This window comes from Salminus brasiliensis, chromosome 10 (assembly GCF_030463535.1).
Source record: "Salminus brasiliensis chromosome 10, fSalBra1.hap2, whole genome shotgun sequence".
Classification (NCBI taxonomy): Eukaryota; Metazoa; Chordata; class Actinopteri; order Characiformes; family Bryconidae; genus Salminus; species Salminus brasiliensis.
Genome location: NC_132887.1, coordinates 38821069 through 38838848, shown reverse-complemented (window position 1 = coordinate 38838848; position 17780 = coordinate 38821069). Strand labels below are relative to the sequence as shown.

General features: G+C 45.1%; 2 protein-coding genes across 4 annotated transcripts in view; one reads left to right on the top strand and one right to left on the bottom strand.

Moving 5' to 3' along the window:
• Window positions 1–4633, top strand: part of map4k3b (mitogen-activated protein kinase kinase kinase kinase 3b) — a 29263-nt gene extending 24630 nt beyond the window's left edge. For all 3 annotated transcript variants that reach the window (XM_072690058.1, XM_072690059.1, XM_072690057.1), the window contains one exon: window positions 40–4633. In XM_072690058.1, the coding sequence (XP_072546159.1) occupies window positions 40–127 (88 nt within the window). In that variant the 3' untranslated portion in view covers window positions 128–4633. The remainder of the gene's footprint in view (window positions 1–39) is intronic.
• Window positions 4634–5774: 1141 nt separating this feature from the next.
• arhgef33 (Rho guanine nucleotide exchange factor (GEF) 33) lies at window positions 5775–15299 on the bottom strand. Its single transcript, XM_072690579.1, has 15 exons — window positions 15278–15299; window positions 14195–14238; window positions 13061–13225; window positions 12538–12635; window positions 12342–12451; window positions 11833–11943; window positions 11576–11702; window positions 10976–11108; window positions 10108–10215; window positions 9673–9765; window positions 9204–9421; window positions 9029–9100; window positions 7884–8532; window positions 6815–6951; window positions 5775–5949 (listed from the first exon to the last, which is right to left on the bottom strand). Exons 1-15 carry the CDS (start codon window positions 15297–15299, stop codon window positions 5820–5822), a joined length of 2217 nt encoding a protein of 738 aa, XP_072546680.1. The 3' UTR covers window positions 5775–5819.
• Window positions 15300–17780: the final 2481 nt, after the last annotated feature.

Below are 17780 nucleotides of genomic sequence, written 5' to 3'. Positions count from 1 at the left end.
TGAACCTAATGGGCACTTGTGTGTTTTTGTGCTTTACAGGACGGTGGTGTTGGAAAGTCGACCGACAGACAACCCCACAGCCCAGAGTAATCTGTACATACTTGCAGGCCATGAGAACAGCTACTGATATCGCTCTCTGTTTCTCTTTCTCTCTCACACACACACATACACACACACACACACACACACACACACATATATAAACACTAACCGGCTTTCCACAGCCAATCAACATAACACACTACTCCCACCCCATGCCCCCCCCCCCCCCTCCAGCCATGTGTATAAGCTATGTGTGTGCACGTAGACATTCCTATAAGAACACACGTCCCCTACATGTGCGACCAGCCATTCTACTAAACTACTGTACACCACAGCTCAGCCACAGACGCACACTACCAGTACCCAGTCAGCACCAGGAGAGAGAAACCAACACACCTGGCCGCTGCTCGACTTGACAAGCACTACAGCAAACACTAGAACAATGTACTGTACACAACCGCGACAACGACCTGTGGTTGTTGTAAGAAACAGACAAACGAAATTCATACATCTATTTATCGTGGCATGCTACGGAGATCCGCAGACGGCATCCTCTTTTAGTTCGTAGGGTTTTTAAACGTGTCACCGTTCCTGCTTGCAGCCTCTCCTCGTCCTTTTTTTTTTTTTGGAGCCGGTGGGCCTTTACGTCAGGGGTCCATAAATGACTCTGCGTTCGCTCATCCGGCAGAGTGTAACTTCTGTGTAGGTGTGCGTTATTGCATTTACAATATAAGAACATGCACTTGCATAGAAGTTACAGTACGCTAGCAGCATACTTATGTACATACTTTGGTTCTCCGGGCGCCTGGTAAGAAGCAGGACCGCGATTGAGTCCCGAGTCCGCCCCTACTGAGCCTATCGTCATACGAGCCCTTCCAGACTTAAAGGAATATTTCGCCCTCAGATGTTAGCGATGCTAATGAGCCGCGAAAGCCGCAAGTGGAGCGGTAGAGCTCCTGTGTTTTTAATCGTATTTATTTTTATTTAATCATTTTCCCTGATTTATTTATGACTTATTTAATGGCTATAAACTACTTCTTAAATATCATAAGCGTAGCACTACACCTATTCCCACAGAACGTAGTTGTGGAGGTGTGAACAGAGTCAGTCAGAGTGGGATTGAGTGTGACGTGTTCATTTCTTTAAAAACGTACCAAATCTTATGTTGTTTGTATTACTCTCCAACCCCCCACCAGCTAACACCCACCCTACCACCTACACTACACTACGACTCTTCTGAGATTTGGCAGATCTCACCAGTTCTTGGAGCTCAGTGTGGTCCAGTGGACCAAGGCGCTGCCCAAGGCTTGGTTCAAATCCAGGATCATGTTGGCTGGGAGGGTAGATGTGTCTCTCTCTCTCTCTCTTTCTCAATCACTCTCTATATCACTCCAGTATGATGCTGGCCAGGTCTGCTAACTGGGCTGGGTACCCACCACTTTTCCTCCAGTGACGTAAGCATCGCTGGCAGTCTGAAAAATGAGGTGGTGGCTGGTTCCTCGCTGGCTCCTCGTCCTCCCAGTGCCTGGAGTACATGTAATTGGCTAATTGGGAAAATTAGGGACTACTTTCTTAACAACGCCCTGCATGTATCCCTCCACCATGACTATATTTATACTATAAAGCACATCTAAACGTAAAATCGTCTCAACACTAAAGTAGAATAGCGCTCAGACATCAAGTAACATACTCATGGCAAAATTATCGTAACTTTCTGTGAGAGAGAGAGTCAGACTAGTCTCCAGAACGGAGCGCTCCACATCAGACCCACTCTGACCGATGGTATTTACATCTTAAACCCTAGATATTGTGTTTTTGCGGTTTGTTAGCCATGTTGGCATTTCTGTAGAATTATTCCTTTAAGACGTTAAACATCAAAAAAGTATTTTAAATTCAGTTAGACGCTCCTCAACCAGTGTTTCCCTACAAGTGTGTGTGTGTGTGTGTGTGTGTGTGTATATATATATATATACATATATCTGTCTGTATAAGCAGCTGCCAAGTGAAAATCAGATCAGATCCTGGGATAATAGTACTTATGTTGGTCCAAATGAAATCAGACTCCACTGTCAAGTCTAAAGTCAGCTGAATTTCCAGTTTGGACCAAAACGTCTTAATTTAATATATTATTTAATATGTTTATCCATTCCGCTTCTTAAAAAAAAAAAAAACTGACCAATGCAAGCCGATTCCTCGCCCACACTGACGCGCCGTAGCCGGGTTGGGTTAGTGTAGATCAGTCCTGTCATTGAGGATCGAGATTGCTTTAAACGCTGGAGTCAGCCCAGGCCTCAGCTACCGTAGATTAAGCCTTATATTGAACTTAAAAAGGGAGGATTTCCGTAGGTTTTGTAGGTGGAGGCTGAACTCGAACCCGGTGCCGTTTAGTTGGAGACTTTCACGTTGCTGTTTAGATCATGTACCTGCCTTTTGAAATGAAACACCAGAAATCAAATGTGACTTGATTCCATTTTAGTAAGAAGACCAGTTTTATTTATGGGAAGATGGATGGGAAGTTTATGACGGTTTGTTTTTGTATTTTATTGCTTTTAACTGAAAGCCATGCCTCACTTTTCACTTTTTCACTTTTTTGTTTTAGTTCTCGACTACGTAACAACATTACTAATCACTGTATTTGACAAAAAAAAAAAATTGCACAGTTTTATACGGATTATGATGTGACATGTCACTGTCGGCAAGTGCATATGTGTTTTGAGATGTGCATAAAATGCAGGAACACCCACACACACCCACACACACACACACACACACATGCGTCGCTTTACACTACAGACATGTGCATTCGCACTCTCAAGCTGTGATGTCATTAAGAGGTAGAAAAGTATAGACCAGTAGAGGTATCTGAGGAATCGTAGATGCGAAAGACGCGGTGGCGAGAAGCGGGAGCGCTCAGATGGTTTGGTCACGCCTGCTTTTTTTGGTTTTCCGTAGCGTTTCCATCATGTTTCACGACTGTAATTAAATTATATAAATAGTGGAATAGGCAAAATTATGCAAATTTGATTTTCTTGTAGACGTTCTCGTGAAATGTCTCCAACTCGATACTCCACCCGAAAGAGTGGAGTATCATGAGTACAGCAGCTGGCTAATGGCTACATGGTTGCACCAGCAAATCCAGGCGTGCCACCACATTCCGGCGGGTGTGCCCAAACCTCTGACCGGTGACGCATGTTTCGGCCACGTCTGCTGACGATTTCTGACGTAACAAGGAACAATGCAATGTCTTGCTGATGCAGTATGTGTAAATACGAGAGCACCCAGAGAGAACCCAGAGAACTCTTTCCAGTGTGTTTCCTCTTTGCGGAGATGTCTTAGTGAGTGCGTTCCCCTTAAACCCACCACCCCCCCACCCCCTCCCCCTCCCCTCCCGAGTGTTTATTGTCGTGATTACTGAATGTTCACTTCTTCAGGAATGACTAAGTAATGTGTGTCTTGATGAAGGGCCAGATTTAGCACGGTCTCTCCGAAGACGCTTCCTAAAGAATCGAATTTCGTCAGGTTCGGTGATTAACCCAGGGCTAAAATATTTTAATGCAGTTAACGTTCATTTCCGACTGTGTCGTCTAGCAGATGATGATGATGATGATGATGATGATGTGATGTAAAGCTGCATTCTGCAAGGTTTCATTCTCTCTTACTTTCCCCGAGACTCCCCGCCAGGCCTGTTGAGTGGACAGATTGGGGCCTGCTGTGTTTTCCCCAAAAGGCATTCCACACTGCTTACCTGTCAAAACATGCAGGCTGCTTTCAGGCTGTGGTATTTAGCTGTAAAGACCCAGTGATGTAATCAGCTGTACAGTTAGTTCCCTTTAGACTTCAACAACTCTCAAGATATGGAGGCATGTATGGAATCACCCTGTTAATAGCAGCTGATCCTCAAAGTCTTCAAAGTCAGTCGTGTAAGAGATGTGGGGCCTCCATGAGCATCAACGACCCCCTGTCTGTCCTCCCTAGGAGCACTTTAGGTGGGCACTCTGACCCAGTCCTCTAGAACATCACCACGATCCGGCTCAGATCCCTGCTTCCACACCTCCTTCCATCACCTCCTGCATTCCACACCTGCTGCCTAATATGTAATACATGGTCCACTGGAACCAGATCATCAGTGTTAGTCGCATCGCCTGTCAGTGGTTTTAATGTTATGGCATTTAGCAGTAATCCACTAGTAGTTACACTACTGGACGTAATCCTGGACGAGTCCTGAGAATGCACGGTCATGACACGTTCATGGTATAGTTACGTCAGTGTTAGTAAGAGCGCCCCCTCGTGGAGAATCTTCAGCTAACGCTGCGCCGCCACCTTTCAGAATGCAGCTTTCGCCTGCCGTAGGTTGATCCGATGAAGTCGCTGTAGCTTTAGACTCCCACGGTCTGGCCCGTGGTAACTAAACGTTTTGTCGGCTGCATTAACATATTCGATTCACACTGCGATGCACATGACCTGTAAATAGTGTAAAATAATATTTGGTTTTACAGACTGTACAATCGTCTATATTTTGTTTCAAATGTGAAACTGATCTATGAGACTGAGGTAACACATTAAAAGGAGAAAAGAACAATAATGAAAAGAGGGTCGTTGTGGTTGTCCTTTTTTTTGGCTTTTGTTTTTTGATTATATAAACACATGCAAACACATTTAGAGACTTTTATTAAATAAGGGCTTGTTTATTGTCTCAGTAATTAAGGCAGTGTTACATTTATGACTTGGTCACATGATACTACCTACGTAACGGCATTTTGCAATACGATGTATTTTCATCAAACCGGGCCCCAAGTGTGATACACCCTATATGTATATCCTGATGTTGTGCTGTCATAATAGTCAGTTCTATAGCATTTCTATCTATCTATCTATACGGTATTCTATTAGAGTACAGCCAAGAATATAGCCATGACTTGACAGCGTAAATACAAGTACTACAGCCTTATGCAAAAGTTTGGGTGCACTATATATATATACAAACTATATACTGAAAATATACACACGCACTATATTGACAAAAGTATTGGGACACCTGCTTATTCACTTCACTGCTTTCTTCTGAAAGCAAGGCTATTAAAAGAGCTCATCCTGCTCTCTACTGTCCAGGAAAGAAGGCTTTCTACTAGATTTCGGCAGCACTGAGCAGCGTTTGTAAGGTCAGGATGTTGAATGATGATCACCACCCCAAAAGCATTGGATGGAGCAGCAAGCATCATTTCAAAAGGGGATCTATACCCCTCTAGCCCCTTGTTAAGCCTCATGTGTCTGCATATGCTCCAGTGAGTCCTATAGCACTGGCAGTACTTCTTTACAGGGGCTAGTCCAGCTGTATGTGCGTGTGCATTTGCACATCTGCGTCAGCAATGGGTGCAACCTAAAAGAATGGGTGTCTGCAAACATTTGAACATATAGTGTATGTATATAGATTTGAATAATAGCCAGTGATTGGACAATATAGAGTAATAAAGGCTATTTAAGATAAGATAAGATAATCCTTTATTAGTCCCACAGTGGGGAAATTCTCAATTCTCTATTTAACCAAATAAATAATTGTTTATATTTCAAATTTGAACAGAATAATAATCAAATTGTGTTGATATTTGAGTTTATCAATATTAAAATATAAAGAATAATGCACTAATGTGAGTCAGAATTGGGAGAATTTGCACCCCTATTTTGCTGAGCTGTAGTTAACCTGATCATCCAGTAGAGGGCAAAAGTCACTTTTCAGGTGATAAAGTTGAGTCTGTATGTGCAGGCGTGTGTGTGTGTGTTCAGACAGCAGTGCCTCGGTCAATGTCTCCAGGGTGGGTTATTCTGTTTGACCTGCTGGACGACTCCAGTTCACTGCTGCTTTGACCTTCGGCCTTCTCCACAGCCTTTTCTTTACTGTCCCCACTGGACCTGACACACACACACACACACACACAGCAAACATAATGTTAGTGGTGGTAGTATATTAGCTCCATGAAAGTGTGTTTAGTCGGGTCGGGTCAGGTCAGGTTAGGGGTGGACGATATGAGGAAAAAAAAACTCCAGCAGAAGATTAGACTAGGCAGGAGAAGACATGGACTCTGGTTTGTTAAAGAGATCTGTGTGAGAAGAACTTTTTAAAGGTCTAAAGAAGTGGCTGTAAATGTTCTTTAGCCATTTCTTCATACTCACATCTCTCTTAAAAAAGTGGTTCAGACCAGACGGCCAAGCATCAATCAGTCTGGGCGTACTTGGAGCACCCGTGACCTTGCCGCCGGTCCACTGGTTGTCTTTTTTTTTCTTGGAGAACTTTTGGTAGGTACTGACCTCTGCATACCGGGAACACCCCACAAGACCTGCCTGAGGTTTTGGAGATGTTCTGACCCAGTCGTCTAGAACATCTCAGTTTCTTACACTGCTTCAACACATCCATCACGTTCAAGATCTGACAGTTTACTTGCTGCCTAATGTATCCAGGTGCCCTTACAGGTGCCATTGGAACCAGTGGTTTTAATGTTATGGCTGATGAATGAATGAATATACCTTCACCCAAGTATATTTTGGCTTCATACCTCTGCTTTAGGTAATTAGGTAAGGTTTTACACAGTACTCACACTTTCACTGTAGTAGTTCTGTTTATTTACAGCCCTGCTTGTGAAGTAACAGGAGGGGAATCAAACAGGTGGTCCATATGGATAAAGACAACTGGTAACATCTAAGATTGTGAAGACCCCAAACATACAGGGCAAGAGTATGTGTGTGTCTGTGTGAACTGGAGAAATTCAGTTCCTCTCACTTCTTCTTGAAGAGCTTTTTGAAGGAGCTGCGGAAGCCTTTGCCCTCCTTCCTGCTGCGCTCACTTAGAGGGGTGTGGTCTCCGTCTTCAGACGTACCCCTCCACTTCAGATCCTCCCATATTGGGGTCCCAGAATCCTGAGACCAGAGAAAAAGCACATGTAAGTAATTACACATTCAGATGTTCCTCGGAATTCCTCAGAGTTTCCAACTTTACCAGAAGGAAGATGCGCTTGAATGGTTGACGAAGTCATAAATATTTATATTTAAGGCATTTAGCTGAGGCTCTTTAGCTGAGACCAACGTACAAGGCTTATCCATTGCGCCAGGGTCAGTGCGTTATCTAGTACCCACAGTAACCGCAGTAGACCAAGCTAGCTTTGGTCTATCCCAACAAAAGAATGGCTTTAACAGGCTGCACCTTGATCAGATGCTTTTGGTAGCCATCGACAAGCTTCTGTCAGAATTCTGGCTGAATATTTGACCACTGTCCTCGTTCAATGAAATGTGGTAGTTCTGTGGCACAGATCTGACTTTTAACCACAGTCCACATATTTCTGACAGGGCTGAGGTAAGGGCCGTTAAGGAAGGCCAGTGCAAAAGCTTAATATTAGCCTGTTTTATCCACTCCTCAACCACCGCTGGTGTGTGTTTGGGTGTTTGGGTGACTGTCCTGCTGGAACATCCAACTGTGTCCGAGTTTCAACTGTCTAGCCAATAGTTTGAGGTTCTGCTGAAGAATTCTGATGTAGTCCTGATGTGCACAGTGTACAGTGAGCATGATACTACCACCACCATGCTTAACAACTGGTGCAGTGTTCCTGGGGTTTAAGGCCCTCACCTTTACGTCTCCCAATATACCTCTGGTCCTTGTGGTCAAATGTTGCCAGTTTAAAGAGGCTTGGCATGTATTGGCATGACAATCATGTCCAGCGGTCCAGCCCAGCAGGCCAACACAGTCTGCTAAAGATATTGCTCTAAAAGCCTGTACAACTATGGTTGGGCCGAAGGGTCAAACGAGGAAAACGTGTATATAGTGTAAGGTGGGTTTCGTGAACTTGCATTCATACCTTGCTGTGTATCTGTATCGTCAGCTCCTCGGCATCTGTGTGGGCGTGGCTTTCGTGCCGGCGCTGCGGGCTGCTGTGCCTCAGTCTCGATTTGCCGCTCGACTGCCGCTCCAGCTTTGGGTGGGCGTGTGTCCTCACCTGGCTGTGACCGTGGCTGTGGCTGTCAATGCTGTCCAGCTGCAGGCCGTTCAGTGACTTGCTCTTCCTCTGCACTGCCTGCAGAGGGCGTGGCCTCATCATGCCGACCGAATCGGGCGAAACGCACCCCCGGTTGGACCTGTAGACCCCGCCTCCTGAGCTCCGCCCGCCACCGTGTGACTGGTGGCCTGTGCCAGGGGAGGGGCTGCAGCGCACGAAAGCAATATCGATGCTGGAGTCGGAGGAGTGGGAGGGGCTGGAGCAGCGAGAGTCTCCGCCTCCGTAGGGAAGAAACGCCCCTATGGCGTCGGCCAGGGCAGAAGACCCCGTCCCCTCCGTCTCTGGTATGCTGTGTAGAGGAGGAGGGGGAGATTTGTGATGGGACTCCGAATCGGACACAAACGAAATGGGAGATGGGACATCACTATGGTAACGGTGAGGCTCCGCCTCCCACTCTGGGTAGCGGCGGACCGATGCCTGCTTGGCGCGCCTCAGACCATGAACTGGATCACTGAGAGGGAGAAACGGATGGATACAATGATGAAAGTGTTAAATGATAAAACTGACACACACACATGCATGGCTCGGAGGACACTAGCGAGACGCTGTGGCACGGACTGTACACACTTATGTGGAATGATGTCCCTGGCCGACCCTGGCCCAGGACGTCACAGACGCCACGTGACAGGATTTGCTGCACGTATGAATAAGCGAGCACACCAGTCAGTTGTAGTGCAAAACGATCGTCATGGGCAAAGGAGGTGATTTATCTGATGTCCAAAAGGGCATGGTAACAGGGTACCGGCTCAAAGTATTAGCAGTATTAGCAGTAGTATCTCGGAAACTTCTCGGGAACTTTGTGGGATGTTCTACGATCTAGGGCCGCTAGAGACACCTTAACCCCCTCTGCTCCAGGGATGAAGGGTAAATGGGACACTGTGTGAATTTGGTCGCTGCAGAATGATGTTGTGAAGGTGTTTGATGGTTGGTGTCAGCTGTCTACTCACATCAGTGCGCTGGTGCTGCTGTAGTTTGAGGAGCTCTCATAGTCCACTTTATACAGCTGCTTTACAGCCGATCTAAACCAGAACACAGCGGACCAGTTACACTCAGGAGGGGGCGTCTCCAACACACAAGGGCCCAACTGATACTGTATGAGCTGGTCGATAATATTGGGCATACCTGCTTAGTTCTTTGCGAGTGTGCGTGGCCCGCTCCTGCTGGTGTGTGCACAGGTTATGCGAGCGCTCTCGCGCAGCATGCGTGTGCGAGTGTGTGAGGAGCTCTTGGTTGTGCTGGAGGAGGGGGTTATACTGGGTGGTGAAGGAGCGTAGGTGCTGCACACACACCAACAGCAGGTAATAGTCAGGGTGCTCCGATTCCGTCTGCCGCAACAGGCTCTGAAACACACACACACACACACACACACACACACACACGCTACTGAGAGTACTGAGAGGCTATACCCCGCCAATTAGCATAATGCTAACTGCAGGCCTGCTTACTTATGTGTTCCAACTCTGTATCCCACACTGTTCTCTATGAACTGGGATAAATGTGTGCACCTATGCTAAAACCAGTAGTAGCCCAGTAACAGCTGTGAAGGGTTGGTCACCACAGTAAAGAAGCCCAAGGGATTGGTCACACTCACCTGCAGGAGCCCAAGGTATTCTGGGACACGCTGGACCGGCTGGAGCAGAAGAGTGTGCAGGGGAGGGCGTGTCTCGTCACCAGCGATGTCACCCTATGTTAAAATAAGCACATCCAATCAGGGGGCACCTGTGTCGTTCACCTGATCAACATGTCTTTGGATTACCATTTGGCCCTAATATGGTCCCTAAACTGGCCCAAAGTGTCTTAGTAAGGAGACTGGAGGGTTTCTTCCAAAAGGTGGTCCCTCAGGTGTTTTGATGGTGGTGGTGGTGGAGAACGCTGTCTAACAGGCCAGTTAAGCCAGCTACTATCTCCCATAGATGTTAATGTGGGTTGAGGTATAGTGGCTGCAAAGGCCACAGGCTTTGTAGGTGGTCTGTACTGTTCTCGTGGTGTGTATGTGTCTATGAGCGTGTGTTGTGTTAGTGTTTACCTCTAGTAGGCCACCTGGCTTTGAGGAGTTTGAGGAGAACAAGCTGACAACTGAAAGGCACTCTGGCAGCTCCTTCAGGTAGGAGACGTAGTGGTCCAGAAAATCACTCTGTAAAACATGCACATGTTCATTTCAGCTCATAGAGCTCCAAGAGGAGCACAGGGTCAGATGCCATCAGTCCAGAGAAGCACACACTAATTTCACACCCAGAACTTGCTTTAAGGGGCAGTTTCTTAAATTGGATCCATAAATCTGCTAAATCATTTTACTAAAGTATTGGGACACCTGCTTTTTTAGTGATTCTACTAAAATCAAGGACATAACAAAGAGTTTATCCTGCTTTTGTTGGAGTAACTGGCTTTACTGTCCAGGGAAGAGATGAAGGCTTACTACTAGATTTTTGGAGCATTGCTGTGAGGATTTGATTGCTGATTGCATGATTGAACATTGAATGATCACCTCACCTCATCCTCAAAGTACTGGATGGAGCAACATCTTTCATTCCAGAAAACACAGTTCCACTGCTCCACAGCTCAGTGCTGGTGGGGGGGCTTTATAATGCCCCACTAGGCAATGTCAGGCATTAGGCAGCATGGTGCCATGTTTACCTGCTCCAGAGAGTCCTATTGTATTGGCAGTATTTCTCTACAGGGACTAGACGAGCTATGTGTGTTTGTGTGCGAGCATTTGCACATCTTTGCAATGGGTGTGACCTAAAGTAGCTGAATGCATTCATTAGAAGGGGTGTCCACAAACATTTGGACATATAGTGTATCTTCCAATATTGGTTATTCAACCAGCCATCACTGGTCATAAATCCCAAAAACCAGAACTTTAAAATTTGGCCATAATTTTTTTGTGAGAGCACCTCTTTACTAGTGAGCCTCAGAAATACATCTCCCATGATGCCTTGCCAGTGACTCTTCAGTACACGCTCCTGCAGGAGGTGCAGCAGCTCCAGATGTTGCTGAATCAGAAAGCGCAAGGAGGAAGGGAAAGGCCTGACAGACAGAGACAGAGAGAGAGAGAGAGAGAGAGAGACCTTCAGAATACACACTATACATACATACCACTACCAGCCATACAGGCCAATACCTTAACAGTGCCTCCGCCATGTTTAACAGATGATGTGGTATGCTTTGGATTATGAGCCTTTCCTGGTACAAGTGAGTCTTGGTTTCACCTTGGCCCAAAAAAGATTTTAAGGGGGGTGTCGATAGAGCGCGCGGGGGGGGGTCCTGTCACTGTATGCCCCTCCTGTGCTATGGGCCCCAGTGAAATAGCCCCTGTAGTTCCACCACCGGTTCGAGCTCAACAGTGTTTTCTACTCAGATTTACTTTTGAGAGGCATTCGCTTAATTCAGTTTAAAGCCTCTATTCTGGGAGTGTCTATGAAGCCCTGTGTGTGAGGGGGCACTGAGTTGTCTGTGCGCGTGTGTGTGTGTGTGTGCAGCTGTGAGTGTGTTACCGTTTGTCTTTAAGGTTGTTGCTTTCACAGCCGTTAAAGCTGATGTTGGCCTTCAGTAGCAGGGACAGATACGACACGTACACTCTCTCTGACTCCAGCAGCTCTAAAGCAGCCATCTGCCGTCGACCTACACACACACACACACACACACACACACACACACACACACACACAGGTCCATTTATGCATAGAAATCATAGAAAGATGTAACAAGGAGATGTTCTAGATACGTCTTGTGGGCCAACCATGACACTCACTCAGCTCCTGGTTGTTCGGTTCTGTGAGGTCTCTGCTGTCCTTCCTTTCTCTCCACACTGGTGATCTGGAGCGATTCCTCGAAACACTGCTGTCCTGCTCAGCACTGGAGTCTAAAACACACACACACACACACACACACATGTCCACTCAGAAGAACCACTCAAAACTCAAGAGTACCCAAACGGGTGGCAAGGCCCATCCCAAACATTCAGACCCCTATACTCTGATTGGTCCTTACCTGTATCTCAAGCACCCTGTTTACACCTGCTGGCTACAGGTAGATGGTTCCCAGCCCTGGTCATGGAGAACATGGCTCCTGAGCTGAAGGTGGTGTGTTGGAGCCGGAAACTACTAAAATGTACAGGGCAGGGGCTCCTGCAAGACCACTGTCCAGCCCTCCACCATGTTTAACAGACGGTACAAGGTAATCTTGGTTCATTCGCGCAAGGAGTCTTGGTCTAGGCCTGGGCCCAGGACTGGGACAGGGGCTAGATTGTGATATACTCACTCTGATTGGCTGGCAGACTGCTGATGTAATGCTGAATGAGGCTCAGTTCTGTTTGGCTGCACAGTGGAGCATGGCCATCAATTAGCTCCTCCCCTCTGGAGTATTTTCTGCTGACCACACAGGTAAGAGGTTCAGCCAGAGGTGAGAAAGCATGTATGTGTGTGTGTGTGTGTGTGTACGTATAGTAGTGTGTTACCTGTGTTGTGTGTTCTGCAGTAGCTCCATGTCTCTCTGCAGCTCTTTGTGTGAACAGCTGAGCTCAGAGATCTGAGTCAGAGCGCTGCTCATGTCCTCCTGCGAACACACACTCATCTGTCATCGTGTTTAGTTCCCCCTCCCGCATCTAAAGTCCTCAAGCTACGAGTTACTAGGCTAATATGGCTAACAAGCCGAATCCTGCCGGCTTCAGATGCTCTAAGCTCATCCAGATGTTTGACCAGCTGAGCTCTTGACCAGCATAGGACACATGTTTTCACATCAGTTTGATGGACTAGCTGGTCTACCAGCATGGTCAGCTGGGCCTGGTCATACTGGTGGACCAGTGGGATCAAGCTGGAGAGTCAACAGGTGTTGTCATACTGGTCAACCAGCATAGTCACATTGGTTAAGCAGTGTTGCCAAGCTAGTCAACCAAACCTGACCAGTATAGCCTTGTCAGTTGACCAGCTGTGTGACCAGTGTGTTTTCATGTATGTGAGCATGTGTGTGTGTGTGTGTACCTGAAGTGTGTTCAGAGTGTTTCTCAGAGAGAGGATCTTCTCGCCAGTGTCTCTTTGGTAGGCGGAGACTTTCTCCTCCAATCGGATGTTGCTTTGCTGCAAGGCTGAGACCTCCTGGACCACGCCCCCAAGACTGACCTTTAGCTCTGCCCACAAGGCCTGCAACTGCAACAAGGGGGAAAGGGTGAGGGGTCAGAAGTCAACAGACTCAAGTTTAAATAGTCAGGGAAAGCAGGGGCAAAGGTCAAGTCTGAAATGTCTTAAGTACCTCTGTGCTCCCTACATAGTGCACTAGCTAGGTTTAGAAATAGTCATTAATTTAATAGTATTAAATTTTCCCTTTAGATACAGGTTGCAGATCCAGGGCTTTATGGACATTGTGGGAACTGTGGTGAGATGCTGGACTGGATGAACGCCAGTGTTTCAGGGTGCTCCCATGTCTGTGCTACCTTCTGGCTCTCTGGATCAGATCTGCTGCTAGAGTCGCTTCTGGGGACACTCTGATCATGTTCACGTTCTTTTTTGACCAGAGGAGGATGGGTTGGTTCCTCTGAAGGTTTCTTCCTCCATCTTTGTTTTCTTCTTTGTCTGGTGGGGGGGGGGGGGGGGGGGGTGGGGGGGGTGTCATGTTTTATGCATTTGTCTTGCTTCCGGGCTTCCATAAAGCTGCGTTGCGACCTCATCAGGACTGATGTGACGCGAGGACACTGAAGAGGACGTAGTGAAGATGAAGATGGAAGGTTCCACATCGAACCGTGTGCAGATAGTGTGTGAGACATGTACTTTAAAGTGATTACAGTAGCGGAGGGTCAAGCTAAATGTGGCTACAATTCAGTCACACTCTCTCCATTAAGACTTATTGTCTGCGATTTGAACAGCAATGATTTTTGTGTGTTGATGTGTGTGTGTGTGTGTGTGTGTGTCTTGTCCTCAGTGACCTTAGATTTGAGGAGCTAAGTGAATCAATTTACTTGAATGGTGGCCTACATGACCGTTCTTTCATAGCAACACATACACACACACACACACACACACACACTCACAAATCAAGGACACAGTCATGTGAAAGCCATCAGGAGTTCTGGAGCTCTAGAGAGAGACAGAGGCACTAAAGGAAGCTGTAGATCTGTCTACCTGAACCATGTGCAAATCCGTTTCGTCCATATGTCCGTCTGCATCTGAGAAACACACAGAAAAGCACACTTAGCACTGGACTCCTGTGTTTTCCTGTAATCGCAGTAAACATCAAATTAACACAAGATTGGACACAAAGTTACAAAGTGAGGACTTACTAGCGCCCCCTTTTGGCAGCAATCACAGCGTGCAAGTGGCTCAGTGGACTAACGTGAGTTTAAATCCCGAGCCTTGCTGCTTTGCCAACTACTCAAGGTCTTCAACCCTTAAGTCAGGGCTGCTCAATTCTGGCCCTGGAAATCTACCACCCTGAAGAGTTCAGATCCTACACAGCTGACTCTAATGTAAAGGCTTTCATTGTCTGGATCAGGTGTGTTAGATTCAGGGTGGAGCTAAACACTGGAGGGTGGTAGATTTCCAGGGCCAGGATTGAACAGCAACAACCATGGGTTCTTCTAAGCAGCTGCCTGAAAATCTGATGTCTAGAAAGCAGGGAAAGGCTCTAAAAAGACATCAGAGCGATTCCAGCTCACAGTTTCCACTATCTGAAGCATCACCAAGTGTGGCGGTCAAGCTACGATCTGTAGGACCAAGAAAACTGTCAGAACTTCAGGTATGCTGGCCAGAAAGGCAAAGCAAGCCTCTGGATGGCAGCAGAGGCCTACAGATAGGGTGTTATTAAGCATCAACCGTTGAACTCTACACATGCATACAGTCTATCCCTGCTGGAAAAACAAAGAAAACGCCAGTCAGCAGGTCAAGCTGGCTAAATTTGCCAGCTAAGGGTGGTGTTCTCATTTGTTGGTCTACAGGTACTTGTACAAGCTGGTCGACCAGCTTTACCAAAATTGTCAAAACCAGCCAAATCTGCTTGCTAACCAGCATAGGGCATCTTTTCTCCTGGACAACCAGCTTTTCTACCACACTGACCATTAAGAACCAGTTTAGATCATACTAAAAACCAGCTACCAGCAAAAATAACTGGTCTTGAGCCTGAATTTTCAGCAGGGTACATTCACAGTACTGATGAGTAAAAAGACTGGTGGGATAAATGGATAAATGGCTTCGGCTCTTCAACTTCACCTTCCACTTTGCCGTTCTCCATGGTCCACTGAAGTTCTAGATTCCAGTGCTAAATCCCTGGTATATCCCGAGTTCTAATTTCCAATTCCAGTGCACTCCTGGCCTGGAATCCTTGCCTTCTTCTTGTTCGCTTCACAGCTTTCTTCGCACGTCAGACCTCATAAAACGTGGCCTCCAGTGTCCATGAGCTCAGAGCAGCTGAGCCGGAGCTTTCTTAGACCACTTTATTCTCCTTCACTCCTTTTCTTCCTCTGTTCCACCTATCTGTTCCCTCTCTTCTGAAACATGTGAGTCTGATGAGGCTCTGGACAAAAAGAGGCCTTGTTTTACAGTAAGTGGAGAAATGGAGGGATGAGGGAGGGGGATATGAGAGAGAGAGAGAGAGAGAGAGAGAGAGAGAGAGCGAGAGAGAGAGATGCACTCCTCCTTCCAAAAAACAGACGATTCAATTTCCTCCTCAACCTTTAAGACAAATTCACCATGAACTGCAGACAGGCAGAACTTCTCTCCCGCATAAAAACAAGCAGTTAGGAAAGAAACACACACACACACACACACACACACACACACACACACACGCTTTATGGAGTCATATGGAGTTTTACTGAAGTGACTCAGGCCAGGCCTGTCTTAAAACTGCTGAACACATCTAAATAAAGCAGCAGAGCATCAACACCCAGCTGTAAAAGACAAAACACACACACACACACACACACACACATGCACAATTAGCTCTCATACAAGAGACACCAAATACAAGACAAACAGAAGACTGCAGGACATTACAGCTACACTGACTGGCCACTTTATCAGAAACAACATTCATGTACTGATATAATGGATATTTTTAGATTCTGTATAAACTGTTAAAATGTTTTTCAGTTTTTATGATTATAGTTTCTGTGTTCATGCAAACTTCATGCTGGATTTCTCAATGTTGTTTATATTAGAATTTCATGCTGCATATTCATTTTATTAGAGTTTAATGCTGGTTATTAATTTGAATAGAAATTCATTTTTGTTTGAATGTTGATTACGTTAGAAATTCACACTGAAACATTTTTTTAGGTTTTTTTCATATTATTATTTTCATATTTTCATATTATTAGAATATTAGATATGCATTTAATATACTATATAACTATATGATCGATTTTAATTTATTAGAACCGCAATCTGGATAAAAACAAATCATACTGGATATTTATGTTATTATTACTATTGAGTAAGAAATCTATATATCAGAAATTTCTTACTCAATATTGACTGGATAATCTGGATAAAAAAGAAAAGAACTTCTACTGGATATTTATGTTGTTATTCTGAATATTAATGTTGTTAGAACTTTCTCATTTCTCAATGTTGATAATATTAGAAATTCACACTGGAACATTTTCTGTTCTTTTTTTATTTATTATTTATGGATTTTCATATTATTAGAATTTCATTTAGGATATTCATTTAATAGCACTTTATGCTGGATTTACATTTATTATAACCATAATCTGGATTAAACAAACAAACAAAAAACAGAAACTATACTGGATATTCACTTTGTTTGACCTTTATTTTCTATATTGATTATATTAGAAATTCACACTGGAATGTTTTTTTGTTTTTTATTTATTTATCAGAACTTCATGCTGGATTTTATTATTTGAATTGTTATTGTTAATATTATCTGAATTCTGGATATTCATTTAATAAAACAATTTTCATTTATTAGAGCCATAATCTGGATTAAACAAACAATATGTGGCTAGAGTGTCATTCTGGATATTTATTAGAAATTCATTCCGGATATTTTTTTTAAGACTTTATTCTCAATATTGATTATAATAAATTAAATTCATACTGTATATTCATTTAATTTGAACTTTATTCAAGATGATTTAAATTAGACATTTACACTGAATGCTTGTGTTAATAGAACATCACACTGATTATTCATGTTATTAGAAATCCTTGCTGGATACACACTGGATATTCATACTGGACATTTTTAAACCATTGATTCCAAACTTTTGAACAGTGTACAGGCAGTGATCAATAGTACTGAGAGCCCTCTCACCCTCTCTTTCACCATGGACAGGAACACAACTTACACAACTTACACAACTCCTGACTTACCGCAGTCATGAGCTCAGCTCTGCGTGTGTGTGTGTGTGTGTGTGTGTGTGTGTGTGTGTGTGTGTGTGTGTGTGTGTGTAAGGATGCTCAGATGCTGAACAGAAGACTTCTTTCTCAGAAGGTCACAGTCTTCTCACAAATCACAGCTTCTCTACCAGACAAAGTTCTGATTCTTCCTGGAGCACACGTGTGTGTGTGTGTGTGTGTGTGTGTGTGTGCGTGTGCACTTGTGCGTGTACGTGTGTACTGAGGCCCTTTCCTAAAATTGTGATGCAAGGTTTGTCATCATTTGGACGTTGATCAGACAGACTGAACACGCAGTGTTCTGCAGGCTGGGGTGTGACAGGGCAGATGACCACACAGTGCTGGGAGG

What these genes read in the sequence shown, in the direction of transcription:
- arhgef33 (XM_072690579.1), bottom strand. Translation starts at nt 15,299, where the DNA reads ATGGAGAACGGCAAAGTGGAAG. An exon ending in CTGCAGAACACACAACACAG is followed by an intron (nt 12,452 to 12,537) that starts GTAACACACTAC and finishes CTGTGTGGTCAG; the next exon opens with CAGAAAATACTCCAGAGGGG. An exon ending in CGATACAGATACACAGCAAG is followed by an intron (nt 6,952 to 7,883) that starts GTATGAATGCAA and finishes CTCTGGTCTCAG; the next exon opens with GATTCTGGGACCCCAATATG.